The sequence below is a fragment of the Desmodus rotundus genome, chromosome 4 (genome assembly GCF_022682495.2).
Source record: "Desmodus rotundus isolate HL8 chromosome 4, HLdesRot8A.1, whole genome shotgun sequence".
Classification (NCBI taxonomy): Eukaryota; Metazoa; Chordata; class Mammalia; order Chiroptera; family Phyllostomidae; genus Desmodus; species Desmodus rotundus.
In genome coordinates, this window is record NC_071390.1 from 132,080,877 (window position 1) to 132,098,934 (window position 18,058).

Here is an 18,058-nt window from a genome sequence, read left to right on the forward strand (position 1 = left end):
GAGAAGAGGGACAGAATGAAAGCGAAAGAGAAAGGAGGGGGCTGGAACGGCCAATCCTGGATGGCAGAATGCCTGTGTGTGTCATCTTTTATGTGTGGCACAGTGCCTAGCACTTGTTAGGTCTTCATTAAGTGTGTTTTTCAAAGTAATTTCATTATCTTGTGGCAACATGAACAACAGAAATCATAAAGAGGAGTGGTCTCTCTCTGAGGCATTTCAGCTGGGCTCAGCGAAGGCCTCTTATGTCAAATTTAAATGAGGAATTAGGAAAGAGATAGGCTAAAGAGTCTTTTAACAAAATGATAAAAAGAGGCATGCACTCCTGTTTTTCAAAGAAAGATAAAAGGACGTGTGTTCTAGATCCTAAATAGTGATCTGTGGAGTGTTTCATTTAGCTGGGAGTGTTTTGAAACATGGAGCTTAGTAAAAATTTGATTAGCTGATTAGATTGTAATTCCTGTTGATGAAAATTATGTGTTTTCTAGAGGTTTATGACTATTTTTACACGTTTCACTTGTGTTGTTTATTATATGCACATAAAACCATTTCTGTCTCTTTTGTACCAGGCTAATATATTCACATTATAGATCTGGCCTATCTTATTGTCAAAGAATCTAGTCAAATATAAAGTTAAAATTTTGTCTGACTTATTCAGTGTAACTTTTCTTGAATTCAAACTTCATTATGCAGTAAATTCAGATTCTGTCCGTTTTCATTGTATAATAATATGATGATGGAAATAGGTTAATATCTTGCATTTGTTCAGTGCTTTAAAATAAACTTAGTGCTTTCATTATACATTGTCTCCTTTAGTCTTCCCAATAAGTATGTGAAACAGGAGTATTATTATTGTTATTTAGCTGATGAGGTATCAGCTGATGTTTGTAAAGTTTTAAAGCCTTTAAAGTCCCATCTTAGAACTAACAAAGCCAGGACTTTAGCCTAAAACTTCATACTCCAAGGTTAAAGGTCTTTCCAGTTAAATTTTCTGCAAATAGAAGGAGGACTAAGTAATCAAATGACTCTTGCTCTCCCAAGTGAGTTAACAAAACAGGATATGACTAGTTACCTACATGTTTTACTACAATCATCAAATGGTAGGGGATGTCTTCACTTTCCATGTCCCTATGCAGTGAATCAGTCCCAGCTGCAGATGAAGAATGGGAAGAGGCAGCCAAGCATTCCAGGTGATATGGCAGAAAGTTGGGGCTAGAATAACCAGCTACTGCATTCAGTGCTCACTGGACTTGGGCCCTCTTTTCCCATGATGTTCGGGGTGGCAGGGGCACACAGCAGAACCTGAGGCACAGCTTAACTCATTGTTTCCTTTGTGACAGGTGCAGTTTGATGAGCGAGAGGACACTAAATCCTGCACCATTGTCATCAATGATGATGACGTGTTTGAGAATGTCGAAAGTTTCACCGTGGAGCTCAGCATGCCAGCATATGCCCTACTAGGGGAGTTCACCCAGGCGAAGGTCATTATCAATGACACTGAGGACGAACCCACATTAGAGTTTGATAAGAAGACCTACCGGGTCAACGAGAGTGCTGGTTTTCTATTTGCACCTATTGAAAGAAAAGGTCTGTTGGCGCCAAAGATGACAAGGAGCTATAGAATAGCTATGGTTTATTGAGTCCCTTTTAGGTACCAAGTGCTCATGTACCATATTACACATATGTCTAAGTACTTTACATGTGTTAACTCATTTAAATCCATAGCATAACTCTAATAATGATCCTACCTAGTGAGTACTATCAGAAGGCTTCTCTTGTTAGTTGAGGCTGTTAGCACACCCATTATTCTTTTTTTTTTCTAAAGATCTTATTTATTTACTTTTAGAGAGAGGGGAAGGGAAAGAGAAAGAGGGAGAGAAACATCAATGTGTAGTTGCCTCTCACACGCCCCTCACTGGGGACCCAGCCTGCAACCCAGGCATGTGCCCTAATTGGGAATTGAACTGGTGACCCTTTGGTTCGCAGGCCAGTGCTCAATCCACTGAGCCACACCAGCCAGGGTCCATTATTCTTTAATGGGACTAGAAGACTTTATACTTGGTCTTGCAAATATTCATGTACTTGGGATTCTTAATCAATCACACAATCCATAAAATATTTATAGCCCTGGTCAAGGATGGAAGTTACAATTTGTAAGAACTGATTTCCCATCTTAGTTCTTGAAAAACAGGAAATGTGTTTAAAGATTTCCTTGCGTGAATGTCACATATAGAGCTCAGATGGGAAATACACTGTGTGGAAACTAAAGGTCAGTTCTTGAGGAGCAGGAAATCAAATCAAATGTCTTATGGATTTATGATTGTGCAATATTGAGACTTTAAAACACAGGAAACTAAACCTTCATTCGGAGCCACACAATGCTGGTAAGTGATGATGTCAGGTTTTTCACTGAATCTGCTGACGGAGTGTTAGTGTAATGGACATGGTAGATAATGCAAACCCTTGGTGGAGCCCCCTGGGAAACAAGCAAGGCCCCATTGACTGCTCTGGACCAGCAAGCTGAGCCCAGAACAGGGTGTCACCCAGGGCAGTGGCAGCACTAATAAGTAAAGTCATGTGTACAGAGAGGTGGGTTTTGTTTTGCCTTCCTTTTTTAAAGACAACCTTGTTTTTCCCTGGCCATTAAAGTACAGAAGTTTATTCAGAAAAGCAGTAAACTGTGCTCATAGCACTACCTTGGGGACACGATTACTTTGCTTCTCAAAGTACCAAATATATCTCTTATCTTTCCACCCGCAGTGGTCTTAGATGGTGGGCAATGAGTCTTGTGAATTAACAGAGTGCAAAATTCACAGAATAGGAAATTCATTTTAAGTTGTTTGGGGAAGTGTCTGGGATATATTACATCTCAAGTGGCTTATCCCATAAGCTCAAAAGAGACTGCCGTGCAGGAAGGTTTCATGTCAGAGTGTGAACACAAGTAGCGAGGGAATATGTCAGAGGGAACCAAGGTCACTAATTTATCAGAGATTTTAAAACTTGAAAAGCACTCATTCAGATGCTTTGGTTCCTTGCCATTTTGTCTTTCAGGGGACTCCAGCAGCAGTGTCTCAGTGATTTGCTACACCATCCCTAAGTCAGCTATGGGAAGCAGCCTCTATGCTCTAGAATCGGGTTCTGACTTTAAATCGAGAGGGAGGTCTGCTGACAGTCGTGTGATATTCAGGCCTGGTGTCACCATGTCCACCTGTGATGTCATGCTCATTGATGACAGCGAGTATGAAGAGGAAGAAGAGTTTGAAATTGCCCTGGAAGGTGCTTCTGACAATGCCCGCATTGGAAGGGTGTCATCGGCCAAGGTGCTCATCAGTGGTCCCAACGATGCCTCCACTGTGTCCCTGGCCAACACGGCTTTCACTGTCAGTGAGGATGCAGGTAATGAAGAGCAACTCAGGGGTTCCATCACCCATCTCTTGATCCCTTTCTTAAATGATTTCCTCTTAGGTTTGAGAATGTCCTTAAGACATTGAGAATGCCATTCCTCACTGACACCATTGTTGGTCGAGTCATTATATAATGCTAGGCATTGCAACCAAGAATGGAAGGATGTAAAGAATAGGGAGTTTCATTCACTATTCTTGCTCTGGTTACTGATGGCAGGGAGGGATCTGGCTTTTGGCTTCATTGACTGACCTCTATGGTCCAGAGGGAAAGTATAGTGCTAGGCATTTTGACTTGTACAGGGGGGGAATGTGATCTCTTGAGAATGGAGGTGTATTATTGAATATACTTCTAGCTGCTAATTCTGAATTGTTAGTGTCTTCACAAATGGAACTGTCTCATTCCTATAACAGCCCAAAGCAGTCAGGGAGCAGATTTCTTCCACCCAGATTTCTTTCCTGTCCTGGGTCCACCAGGGTCTTCCTCATGCTGCTGGCAGACATCCTACTAGCAGGGGCAGCAGCTGGGAGGAGTATCTACTGATCAGAGCCACTTGACAAGGGCTTTCACCTCTTTGAAGGTGATACTTTGGCGTGGTGGGAACTGATATTTTTGAGTACTTACAGAATGCCAGGTACCATACAATGTGCATTTCATGCATTCTGTGCATGAAATGCATTATAGTGTAGAGAAGACAACACTATAGAGGAGAGAAAATGGAGACTCAGAGAGGTTAAATAAATCATCAAAGATCAAGCAGTTAATCAGCCAGAGCTGGGGTTAGAAACCAGACCTTTTTACTATGCCATGTTTCCTTCCCTATGCACCAAATGCCCAGGCATGGCTCCGGGTCACCCCACAACATTCTGACTAGAAAAATGTGATTGATGGGTTTTCATATAGCTTTTCTCTGACCTTGATTGTGAAAACAGCTAAAAATATACATGTATATCATTAGGACCCTATGAGTATGATTTCACAGTGGACCAGAAGATGAGCTTCATTCCTAAGATAAGCAATAAGCACATATGGTTTAAGTAATGATGTGTGCGCCACTCAGATAAAATGGGGAAATCAAACCAGTTAGGAACATTTAATTAGGAACATTCAGCTTCAGGCCCCATAGATTCCCCTAGCTGGTTCTTCTTAATTGACTATTTTCTAACTCATCCCTGAGGCACCAGTCTGAGTTTCTTCTCCCTGAATAGGCTTGTGATGTTTTTCAATGGATCTTCCCTCCTTAAGTTCGTTGTTCTTCTGTGAACTGTCTCCTTTGTGAAGCCACAAAACCACTTTCCCCTCAGGGCTATCTCCCCAGCAGCCTCCAGGAGGCCCTCCTCCAGGTCTGCTCTTCATCTTCATGTCAGTAGAAGGCTGCAGAAGCCTCTCAGCCCTCCTGGGAGTGGCTAGCGCAGGAGCATCCCTGAAGTTGGATTGGACGAGCCAGCAGGATTAAACTGCTGCTGCTGTGAAGGAAATGTTGTTGTGAAAGCCCCACTGATGTCCTGGCTCAGGGTTGACCGGTGGAAATCTCTATGATCTTACTTCAGGCACAGTGAAGATTCCAGTTATCCGCCATGGGACTGACCTTTCTACCTTCACGTCTGTCTGGTGTGCTACGCGCCCGTCAGATCCAGCTTCTGCCACTCCGGGAGTTGACTACGTTCCCAGCTCTAGGAAGGTTGAATTCAGGCCAGGTGTCACTGAGCAGGTGAGCATCCAGCGGTGAAAGGCAGGGTGAGTCTGGTAATGCTGTGTCCAGTCCGCTGTCCAAACTCTCTGGAAGATGCTAAACTCCCCTTGCAATAGAACTTTCTTCCCTTTCTTCAAAAACACAAACATACGAACAAGGGAACAACTCTAGAGGGATTGTCTCCAAACTCTCCCAGTGACATTTTCAGCATCTGATATCCAGCACCAGAGATTTAGCTTAGAAACCATACTAGTTTGATGTAAATATCTAGAAACAAAACATCCAAGCATGTATAACAAAGAGTATAATTTCTTGAATTAAAAAAAAAATTTAAGACCACCAAAGAAAGGTAAGTTGTTGCCTTTGCCCTAATTTCCCCCAAACAAATGGGTGTTATGTGTTTGTATTTCAGTAAGGTTTGCTTGAATTTTTCTTTTTGTTTTAATTTAAAATTTTTTAAACTGAGGTATAATCAACATATAACATATTAATTTCAGGTGTACAACATAATGATTCAATATTTGTATATATTGCAAAATGACCACCACACTAAATCTAGTTAACATTCCGACTTTTTTCTAGGATTGCACCTTAACGATCTTGGATGACACTCAGTATCCGGTCATTGAAGGGCTGGAGACATTTGTGGTTTTCCTCAGCTCAGCGCAAGGGGCCGAACTGACCAAACCCTTCCAGGCTGTCATTGCAATTAATGATACATTTCAGGATGGTAAGAAATTGGGGACACCAGCTGGTGGCTCAGAATGTAGCTCTATTTTTTTCTTAACTTCCATGTGTATGACATGGGAACTCATTCACATCTCACTCAAGAGATGTGTGTGAGGATGTGTGTGTGAGTGTGTGTGTGTCCATGTGTATGTGTCTCTGTGTCGCATGCATGCACACGCTTTTACACAGACATATGGGAAAGAAATCATTGTTCATGTTTCTGGCACTCTGCTACATACACAAAAAATATATAAGCCTTGGCTGGGCTATGTCCTGAAAGTTCAAAGTAGAACATATCATGACAAATGACCCAACAGTGCAGTACACCCAGCACTGCTGGAGCAGACGGAACTGAACGGTAACATTGGGTGGAGGAATCCTAAAAGGTTTCACAAAGGAGTTGGTATTTAAGCTGAGTCTTCAGATGTGATAGTGGTTTACCTAATGGATAATAAAATAAAGCTTTGTCAAATAAAGTGATGCAGTATATATAAGGTATACAATTTTGAAAGACACATATTTAGAAAGCAGTGAGATGCTTACTTTTGCTTTGAGCCTGGTCAGAGGTGAATAGAAGGAAATGAAATGTAAAGACAGGTTGGAGTCAAGTTGTAAAGAGGTCTGATGTTTTAGCCTAAGGAATTCTCAAGCAGAGGGGAGCAACAGATGCTTATAAGCAGAGGAATGGTGTGATTTTTGTTTTAGGGAACTACTACCAGCCATCCTGTAGACTATGTACAGGCATGAAATGACACTATGTACATGAACAAAATGTCAATCGCCACTGAAGACCTAACCTAAGTAATGTGAGGATGAACAGTAAAGTTGCTTCTTAGGAAGAACTGATGAAATTCAGAATTGTCAGATTCTGGAGCTGGGTGGAGAAGACAAAGGCAAACCTTCCACCTCACGCAGAGGCACCTAATCAGCATCCCCAGCGGTTGCTGACAGAATCCACAATTAAACTCTTGCAGTGAAGGAAAAGTCACCAAAAAAGGAACAGGCAGCCCAGCAGAGTGATCTTCAATATTTTTATTTATTTTAAATAATTGATTCATTTATATAGTAAACTCAAATGATAAAAAAACATATACTATGAAAACTATGGAAATTAAGTCTTCCTTTTACTCCTATTTCTCAATTTGCAGATAGGAGTAAGGGTTAATACATTGTTAAAAAGGAAAGAAGTGTCTTTGACAACACAAAACCCAAACAATACCACTGCAGCTTTAAAAAAATTTTATTGAATGTATTGGGGTGACATTGGTTAATAAAATTGTGTAGATTTCAGTTGTACAATTCTACAACACATCATCTGTGTGTTGTGTTGTGTGTTCATCATCTACAGTCAAGTCTCCTTCCGTCACACGTGTCCCCCCTTCACCCTCTTCTACCTCCCCCTTTCCCTCTTGTAATCACTGTACTGTTATTTTGTCTATGCGTTTGTTTGTTTTTCTTTAATCCCTTCACTTTTTGCACCCAGCCCCCCAACCCCTCCTCCTCTAACAACTATTGGTCTGTTCTCTATATCTGTGTGTCTGCTTCTGTTTTGTTTGTTTGTTTGTTTTGTTCATTATGTTCCACATATAAGTGAAATCATGTGGTATTTGTCTTTCACCGACTGGCTTATTTCACTTAGCATAATACTCCTCAGGTCCGTCCATGCTGTTGCAAAATGTAAGATTTCCTTCCTTTTCCTGGCTGAGTAAAATTCCATTGTGTAAATGTACTAACACTTTTTTAACCACTCATCCACTAATGGGCACTTGGATTGCTTCTAAATCTTGACTACTGTAAATACGGCTGCTATGAACTTATAGTGCATATTGTCTTTTGAATCAGTGTTTTGGGTTCCTTTGGATATATTCCCAGAAGTGGAATCACTGGGTCGTAAAGCATTTCCACTTTTAATTTTTGAGTAAACTCCATTCTGTTTTCCATAGTGGCCGCACCAACCTGCATTCCCAACCAAATGTACATTAAAGTGCATTTTCTTTGCCTCCTCACAACACTTGTCATTTGTTGATTTATTAATGATAGTCCTTTGACATGTATGTGGTGATATCTCATTGTGGTTTTAACTTGCATTTTGTGATGACTGGTGACGGTAAGCATCTTTTCGTACATCTATTGGCTATCCTCATGTCCTCTTTGGAGAAGTGTCTATTCAGGTCATTGCCCAGTTTCTTAAACTGGACTATTTGGGGTTTTTTGGTGTTGAGTTTTATAAGTTCTGTATAAATTTTGGTTATTAACTCCTTATCAGATGTATCATTGGCTAATGTGTTCTCCCATTCAGTGGGAATAGGGAACATACCTCAACATAACTAAGGCTATATATGACAAACCCACAGCCAACATCATACTCAATGGGCAAAAACTAAAAGCATTTGTTTTAAAATCAGAACCAAGAGACAGGGATGCCCGCTTTCACCACTCTTTATCAGCATAGCACTGGAAGTCCTAGCCACAGCAATCAGGCAAGAAGAAAGGAAAAACTAAAACCGTTATTACTTGCAGTTGACCTGATGTTGTATATACAGAACCCTAAGGATTCCACCAAAAAGTGCTGAACTGATCAATGAATTCAGTAAAGTAATGAACCAAGAGAAAGAAAATTTAAGAAAACAATCTCATTGACAATTACATAAAAAAAAAATCCCACCTGGGAGTAAATTTCGCCAAGGATGTAAAAGACCTATAGCAGAAAATTATAGGACACTGAAGAAAGTAGTTGAAGGAGATACAAATAAGTAGAAGTATACACTGTGTTCATGGACGGGAAAACTGAACATTATTAAAATGTCCATAGTGCCCCAAACAATCTATAGAGTCAGTGCAATTCCTACCAAGATAACAATAGTGTATTTCACAGAACTAGAACAAATATTCCAAAAATGTATAAGAACCACAAAAGACCCTGAATAACCACAGCAGTCTTGAGAAGGAAGAACGAAGTTGGAGGTATCATGCTACCTGCTACCAACTATACTCTAAGTGCATAGTAATGAAAACTGCGTGGTACTGGCATAAAAACAGACATATAGATGAATGGAACAGAATAAACAGCCCAGACATAAACCTACATCTTTATGGTCAATTAATATTCAACAAAGGAGGCAAGAACATACAGAGGGGGAAAGATAATCTGTTCATTAAGCGGTGCTGGGAAAATTGGACTAATACATGAAAAAAATGAAATTAGACCACCTTCTTACCCCACACTCAAGAATAAAGTCAAAATGGATTAAAGACTTAAATATAAGACTCGATACCATAAATATCCTAAAAGAAAACGTAGGCAGTAAAGTCTTGGACATTTCTTGTGGCAGTGTTTTTTCTGATACGTCTCCCTGGGCAAGGGTAAAAAAAAAAACAAACCATAAACAAATGGGATTACATCAAATTAAAAAGTTTTTGCACAGCGAAGGAAATAATCAGCAAAATGAAAAGAGAGCCACTCTAGCTTTTACCTTTCATCTGACTCGATGCCTGTCAGGCCAGCAAGAAAAATCAATCCCAAGCATTAGATATGTCAGGCCAGCAAGAAAAATCAATCCCAAGCATTAGATAATCTGCCATGAACAGAAGAGCTTTCTTCCTTGTGTTGCTTTTTACTCGGCAACAAGCTTTCTTCTTGTCTTTCTGTGCTAGGTCGTGTCACTGCCACTCACTTTCCTAACAGCACAGACCATTTTACTGGACAGCAGAGCCCTAAATGGTAATTGTCCAGGGCCTCACGCTAAAGGTGTTAATTTTCCTTTAAATGGTATTGTCTTAAGAGGTTTCTTCTGGGTTTTTCTTAGTAATAAATGATAACTATTAGGCTTAGCTCAGATCATGGGTTTGTTTTATTTTGCTAATGCCACTAGTTCTGAGCAGTGGGCGAGTGGGGCAAACAGAGCTTTCTACATGTATCACCTGGCAGAGTGCTTGGTTGCTTACCCTTTCTGTTCCCTCCTTTCCGGTGTGACAGGGCATATCCAGGACACAGCCAGGAAGTGGGTGTCTGCAGCTGAAGGGTCAGCTTCCTGCAGCCCCAGAGACTAATTTGACATATGCCTGGAGGGACTGCCTCTTAGTGTTGTTCATTTAGAAATGAATAACCAGCCGTCAACAAAATGCTGGTCTCGGAAGGAGACATGCCTGAATGTAGAGCATTACCGTAGGCTAGGCGTTGTAGGGAGCAAGGAGAAACAAATGACCTTCACATTGAGAAGCCTGGAATAGGGGGCCATATAAACCACATGATAATAATTCCTCCCAAAATTTGAGTGTCTGCTGTGTGCCAGACACTGCATTGAGGATCATGCACACATACCCCTGATAATTCTTTGAGTTAGATATTATTTCCAATTTATTATGCATTGAGAAAACCCAAGGCTCAGAAAATCTAAGTAGATTGCCCTGTATCATACAGCTTATAAGTAGCATGGCTGGGATGGAAATTCAGACCTGTTTACTCCCAAGCCTTTTTTTAAAATCAGTATTTGGCTACAGTTCCTCCCTAAAGTCAAATGAGGCCTTGGGAGTTATAAGAGAACAGGTGGCCATCCAGCAGAAGTCACAGACCGGGGGGCCCACTGGACATTTCAGCACATGGGTATGTTGTGTTTGGCCCAAATAGTTCTGACCTATATGCAATTTCCCTTTCCCATTTTAATTGGTTGCTATTTTTAAATTTAGGAGATAGGACATTAAAATCCAGACAAGAGATCTTGCTTTGTTTGAAAATAGGAAAATCTGCCAACAAAAGACTGGAGCTGGAAGTCAACCTCCTTTACACAGGGCCTGCTCTTTCCTCTACACCCATGCCCCAACCCTCCCCTGCTGTCTCCCCAGCCCCAGGACCAACGTGCGTGGCACATACCAGCAGGCTTGCGCCCTGTCGCCCTTTCTGTAGCCTTAGAAGGGGTGAGCATTTTTGAGTACTCAAGTCTCTATCAAAGCTTGTCTTACATGTGGCCCATTTCTTTACTGGTGTTACCTGTCTGCATTTGAGATGGTGCCCATACGCTGAAGCTGGGCAGAAGCAGGTGCGAAATTGATTTATTCCATTTTATTGGAATGACAGTCACAGTGGAAACAGTTCCCTTGTCCTGAGAGCTGCAAACATGCCTTGAAATCTGCTAACTACCTGTGATTTGCCAGCCTAGGGTGGCCCTTCCTGGAGCCCTCCTGCCACATGGCTGCTGTGGGCTGATAAGGGCTGTGGCTCCCTCCCTGTGTCTCCTTCTAAGGTGCCTCCATCTTCCCTTCTGCCCCCCACCCCAGTGCCCAGCATGCAGTTTGCCAAGGATTTGCTCCTCGTGAAGGAGAAGGAGGGTGTTCTGCACGTGCCTATCGTTCGGAGTGGAGACCTGAGCTATGAGTCGTCGGTGAGGTGCTATACGCAGAGCCACTCTGCTCAGGTCATGGAGGACTTTGAGGAGAGAAGAAATGCAGACTCTTCACGGATTACGTTTCTGAAAGGGGAGAAAGTAAGTGGATTTGTGGTTGCTGAAAGATGAGGTTCTCTTCTTTGATGCCTCCATTTGCCCATAGTGAAGTAATTTAGACAAAGTATGAACATCCTAGGAAGTTTCTTATTAATTCATAATATTTTTAGTAATATACATTCCATGTGCCTATCTTCTTGGTCTTCCACTTAAAACCAAATGTATATGTCATTGATTGAGTTGGGAAATTTAGATGATGTGTAATATTTTTGGAATTTAATAGAATTGAATAAGGCTCCTATTCATTGGAAACAACACTAGAGATGAAGACACTCCACCAGTGTTACCTAAAGGAGGGACAGGCAATTCTCTAATACCTGGGCTCCTGTCCCAGGGCAGCATACATCCTTAGAGGACCAAATAGGCCGACATTGAGCAGACCCAAGTCAGTAGAATATCCTCTTGATAACGTACTTTAATAGTGATGCGTAGCGCATGGGAACTCCTGAAAATCTCCAGTCACCAAGTATGGTTGCATCAGACTCAAAGCCTGCGACTCAGTGCATGTCAAAAATACATACTGAGTGAGAATCACATTTTTCCATTTTTGGATCTCAGTTGCAGAGAGCTGAGTCCATTGTATCCTTTGGTTCAAGACACAAGTCCTCATTGGTTAGTTCAAGGCCTTTCTATAAATTTTGTTTGTGTATTCATTTTGTTTCACCCCTCTTCTCCAGCCACATCCCTGTCCCTACCTCAGAGCTCTTGAGCCTGTTGCGTATAATGTGTATCTCTTAATTTGTATTTGTTCTTAAAAAATGCTGGTTGTTTTATATGCATGGTTTTTATTTCATAAAATTGCCATCGGGTTATATCTTTTTCAAACTTCTACTGTGTTTACTCAGCAATATGTTTACTTGTCCATATCATTTATGTGTGCATCGCGTCTGTTGCTCCAGACTGTTGCTTACTGCTCTGTGACGTGCATCTACATGTTTACCCACCCACGCTCAGCAGCAGACGGTGAGAAACCACAGTGATTGCCTCCAGTCACCTCCTAACACTCTGCCACCTCTCCTAATACTGCCGTGCACAGCCTCATACATGTCCACTCACAGACATGAGTGGGAATTTCTTACAATTTGGTACATACCCAACAGCCGAATTGCTGTACCATGGGGCACGCGTGTGCTTAATTTTGAAAAACAAATAGTGTCAGAATACTTTCCACAGCGTCACTAGCAGTACATTCTAGTATTGCTATAACCCAACATCCTCTTCAACACTTAGTCTTACTCATCTCTTGTCTTTTTGCTAATTGAATGTGTAAAAGTTACATCTCGTTTTAAATCGCATTTTTCTAATTAATGATATTTTATACACTTGTTAACTTATTGAGCTCGTTTTTATTGAAATGTATTATTTTATTTTTTGTTCTTTATTTTATCATAGTGCCGTCTTTTTTTTACCAATCTGCTGTGCTTTCTTGTATATTATAAATATTAATTTCTTACCAGTTAGACATTTTAGACTTTAGAAGCATATATGCCCTTTCTCTCACTTATCTATTACCTTTGACCATGGTGTTCTTAGTTGGACAGAAGTCTTTGATTTTGATATAATCCCATGCATCAGATTTGGGGGTTGTTATTAGTCCTTTTGAAGTTTAGCATAAGAAGGCCTTACCCATCCCAGTTCACTCCCGATTCCCCTTCTGCTCCCTTTAATAACCATAAAAAAGAGATAGCTTTCTTCTTGGAGACTCTCGGTCTTTCACACATTTATGACCCATCAAAGCCCTGTCTCAGTTATGGATTTTATGAGAATTTTACTGGTGGCAGGTTGAAACGTGTGTTTAAAACTACACCCAAATCCTACAGATGCAGTCTTTATCTTTGAGTCTACATGTCTGTATTTGTTTTAAGTTCAAAAAAGGATTCTCTACCTATCCAAGAGACAGTATGTCATTTAACGAAGTTTTGAAGAAACACAGCCTAATAGTCTGAGTGTTACCCACATGACCGTCTGTCTGTCATCAATCATAAGCACGCTTTGGAATCTTCATCTTCTTGGCTTGCTAAGCAATATGTCTGGAACTTATCGCTTACTAGAATGTCTTCTTTCAGAGATATCCTGAGGAGTTGCCACTACATTCATACTTTGTATAAAGAAATTCTTATTATAAGAAAGATGTGGTAGAACAAAAAGGAACATTCTTCAGAGATTTAAAACAGGTTAGCAAGCCACGTATACATGTTCACAGGGATGCGCTCCTACCACTTAGCACAAACGGGCAGTATGAGGATGAGAGTGCCCTGCACCCACATAGCCTGTGCAAGACAGAGCTATAGTGGATTTCCAATGGTTCGACTGAAAATAAGCCCACTTATCACATGATTCTACCATGGAGGCTGCTCCGTTATCTAAAATGTTGTGACCTTATTTTGCATTTCTCAAGGATACAATCCTCAGTAGAGAATATTCAGCTTGAGAAATACAATTTCTTTCTATCAAATAAGGATTTAGGTTAAGTTCCGAGACTTTCATTATTCGGCAGTTTTCAGATGTGACAGATAACATTTGACAGCACCTTTGGGAATTCTGCAGCATTTAAAGGTGACCTAAGCCTAACGGGAAGCCTTTCTAAGTTCTTTATAAGACTATTCAATTTTTACAATGGAAAAAGAACATTATTCAGCTTTCCAGGATGTCTAATCCACAAGCTAAACCCCCACATCAGAAATCTACCTAGCGTGACATGTGCAAATGTATTGGTCAGCCCAGGCAAAATGCGGGAAAGCAGGCAAATGTCCCACCCATCCTGATTAGTGGGTTCTTTATTGACCTTCGGTTTCATAATTCATTACCAATAATTCAGAATGGTTTGGAATGTTCTCCTACAAGGCTCCACATGTAGGTAGGTCCCACACGGGCAAGAACTCTTAGATATAAACATTCTATTTTATACATTAAATAGTTTGGATCCTTTTGAATTTGTGTTGACTCTTTGATGCTGTAAAAAGAGAAATCATTTTCTAGGAAAAGAATGCAAGTTATTACCATCTCACTGCAAATTTGAATCCTCCTTGTGCCATTGACTCTAGATGAAGAACTGTAGTGTCTTTATCCGTGATGACTCCATGTTTGAGCCCGAGGAGCAGTTCAGGGTCCACCTCGGCCATCCTCTTGGAAACCACTGGAGCGGAGCCAGAGTTGGAAAGAACAACGTGGCCACCATCACCATATCCAATGATGAAGATGGTAACAGTTACTCTAATGTACACTCGCTGTACATTACAATTACTAATAATGTAATTATAAGTGTTTTGAAAAGTGAAAGTTCTATAAAAGTATCTACTGATAACAATCTTGCAGTATTTAGTTAAAATGTTGGCAGCAAATCATCATCCTCCATACAGCTCCAATAAGTTTATAGGTATTTTTAATCTCATTATTCCCTACCACACTGCCAAGACATTAAGAATGAGTATGGTTAAAAGCGAAGACAGAGATACTAAGAGAGAGAATAAAACTATTTAAGTCCCTGCAGTTCAGGAGCAGAATTGGAAATAAAATCAGGATCAGTTGAATCCAATGAACTGATTTAAATAGTGCACCTTCCTAGAAAAGTGTCTGGTTTCTCAGTTTTCTTTTCTTTCATTGACTTGGCCTACTAACCTAAAAACAAAAATCCTTTTGTCAGGTGGGAGTAAAGAGTGACCCAAGCACCAGGGAAAACAAAATCTGTTCCAAACTGGGACATAATTGTTTTATTTAAGTAGATCTTTTAATGAGTGAATGGATACTAATATTACAAATAGTGATAACAATGTTATTGAGTATTTACTGTATATCGAAATCATGCTATACATACATAATATCAGGGACTAATTTGGACATTGGGTAAAATTTAAACAGTCAGCCTTGATGTGATTTACTCCGTTACCCAAGGAGACTCGGGTTCAAATCCTGCAGCGAACCTCTCCCAGCCCCACAGAAAACCCAATGACTGCAGCTCAGAGAGGTAACGAATTCACATTGTATCACAGAGACACACCTCAGTTTCAAAGAGCATTCTTTCTACAGAAACTATGCAGTCTCAAATGAGGCTTATCTTCTACATTTAGAAAGAATTGACTTTCCGAGGGGGAAATGAACAATAGAGATTCTAGAAATTTCTGAATATTTTTATATATTTAAAATTTGTAATTGCTCTGGATTTTTTTTATCTTAGTCTCTCTACCACTATAATTTTGCCCTTCCCCATAGAAAGTATGGGGGGAAAAGGCATAATTTGAATTTTTTAGTAAAATCATCATCATATTATTACCCATAACCTAGCAATGACAATAGCACGTTGACCCAGACTGTGTTCGGAAGTCTTACGTTCCTGAATTATTGTTGCAGTCACCGAAACGACCCGTTCTTAACTAACTGACCTGTGAGACATGAGGAAAAGCTAAGGGTGGGGGCGGTGAGAGCACGGGCAGGAAGAACTGAAGGACCGGAGATGAGAGATGGATTTGGCCAACGCAAGTCGTGTATAAATGAGATAAATTATTAACCCTAGAAACTCATGCATCATAAATGAAAAGGAGTTGGTTCGTGCAATCAGTTGATAGATATTTTTCAGTGGCTTACTATCAGCCCCTTGGTAAATATTGTGCATTTTTAAAACACTCTGTGAGTTGTGCTAGATGGAAATTTGGGCATCATGCCTTCCAAAGTCCTTAAAAATGTTTTTCTCACTGTATTGTTTTTAATAAGAAATTATGAGAAATAACTTCTACAAAATCACAAATAAATTTTTTTCCCAAGCATTGCATAGGGGTAAATACTGATTGAAGTTCATAAGTGTAAGCCACTTTGCCTTTGTGTCATTAACTGTGGAAAACTCCCTCTTGTCATAGCAAGTGGTTTTTTTGTGGGGGTCAGAATCTTCTGTGCTTTGCTGACTTGCTCTTGTTTCCCTGACTGTGTTTGCGCAGCCCCCACCATTGAGTTTGAAGAAGCTGCGTACCAAGTCCGGGAACCCTCAGGGCCAGATGCCACGGCCACTCTGAATATCAAGGTGATCCGCAGAGGGGATCAGAACAGGACATCCAAGATCCGCTGTAGCACGCGGGATGGGTCTGCCCAGTCTGGTGTGGATTATTACCCGAAGAGCCGCGTCCTGAAGTTCAGTCCCGGTAACTGAATGCCAATCCCCATCTGTGCATTTTAGTCAATAGAGAACCAGATAACTCGTATTTGAAGAAAGCAATGGGCATAAAAATGAAAGAGGAAAACAGCCCAATAGCATAAAGTATTTTTAAGCACACATTTGAGATTGTGGAAGTCTTCAAAATTTTTAATTAGTAAAAATGACATACACAAACAAACAGTCCACTGACTTTGGACATCTTGGCATTTTGCTTCATTTAAAAGGGTTGTTAGCCCTGGCCAGGTAGCTCAGTTATTTAGAGTGTTGTCCTGATACTCCAAGGTCACGGGTTCGATTCCCGGTCAGGGCACAAACAAGACTCAACCAATGAATGCATAAGTGAGTGGAACAATAAAATCAATGTTTCTCTCTCTCTCACTTTTTCTCACACACTCTCTCTCTGTCAAATCAATAAGTTTTAAAAATGTTAAAGGATTTTTGTTGTTGTTAGCCTATGATTTGATTTAACAATAGGAATACTCGATTTTTTAAAAAATGTACATGACTGCCATCATTCATCAAACATTGGTACACACCACTATGCGACCATTTAGGCTGAAGTTACTAAAATCCAGAAGGCACAGTCTCAGTACTAAAGTGGTTTGACATCTACTAGGAAATAGGGTACCCTGTTATGGAGTTTCAAACAAAGGTTTATCCAGAGACAGCTATGGAAACAAGTCAGAGAACAAAGAAAGATGGGATTGAAATCAAAACTAGCTGTTTAAGTGTCTGAAGTATTAGTTTGATGGGAGTAGTAAGACAGGGAAGGGGTTGATTTGTATGATAGGTGTTTTCACAGAACTTTCTAGAGCAGCGTAAGGTGAAAAGGCTACTGTAGATGATGGTATCATTTGTAAGGCAGCCAGAAGTGGGCAACAGTGTTATAAGGGCTTTTCAGAGATGCTTTGGCAAGTGGAGGGAGAAAATGACTCCCTCAAAAGTGAGTCTTGGGGTCTCTGTATGTCTCTCTTACCGCCCTGGAGCTTTAAAGAGCTTTCGGCTCTGTCCTTTGTGTGTCTGGCTGGTGTTTGCTGGGAAGATGTGGAGGAAGGGAATACCTTCCTCCACATTGCACGAGGATCTCTCTTCCAAGTGTCTTTACTTCTTCACTTTCTACATAAGGATCTGGGGGAGATATAGGTCTTCGAAGAAACTGAGCCCAAATGGCCATAGGAGACAAGGAAGGGAACTTCACTGCCAGGGAAATTTGCATCTTCAGAGAATCATTTTAGGAAAAGGAAGGGAGTTTCTAAGACTCTAACCCTCCCCCTTTAAGGCCAACCACATTCTCAGCTTTGCAGAGACTGGCCTGGTAGGCAGCCCTTAAGCTATTATTTATTGCTTCTCAGGAGACAGCTTTGAAGGGTGTGTGCAAGCACTCACAGCCACACAGGCGCTCGTGCCTAAGTGCAAAGGGGAAGAAAAATTAAGCAAAAAAAAAAAAAAACCCTCGTGCCAAGGTGGAGTGTATTTTGGATCATAGATTTTTATGACTGCCAGCTAGTGTCAGGCAGGGGCCATTAATCCCCATATGGTGTCGAATAGTAAGTCTGCAATACTGAGTGAGCCTCTACCACCGGTGAAATTGGGTCT

General features: G+C 40.7%; 1 protein-coding gene across 3 annotated transcripts in view; it reads left to right on the forward strand.

The window, feature by feature from the left end:
• The window catches only part of FRAS1 (Fraser extracellular matrix complex subunit 1), a 423,027-nt gene that overhangs the window by 367,568 nt on the left and 37,401 nt on the right, over positions 1–18,058 (forward strand). For 2 of the 3 annotated variants that reach the window (XM_024577139.4, XM_045184911.3), the window contains exons 55-61: positions 1,338–1,584; positions 3,049–3,393; positions 4,950–5,110; positions 5,675–5,822; positions 11,096–11,301; positions 14,364–14,520; positions 16,248–16,448. In XM_024577139.4, coding sequence (XP_024432907.2) covers positions 1,338–1,584; positions 3,049–3,393; positions 4,950–5,110; positions 5,675–5,822; positions 11,096–11,301; positions 14,364–14,520; positions 16,248–16,448 — 1,465 coding nt within the window. Of the gene's footprint in view, positions 1–1,337; positions 1,585–3,048; positions 3,394–4,949; positions 5,111–5,674; positions 5,823–11,095; positions 11,302–14,363; positions 14,521–16,247; positions 16,449–18,058 lie in introns of those variants that run through there. The other variant, XM_053922841.1, reaches the window with a different exon arrangement.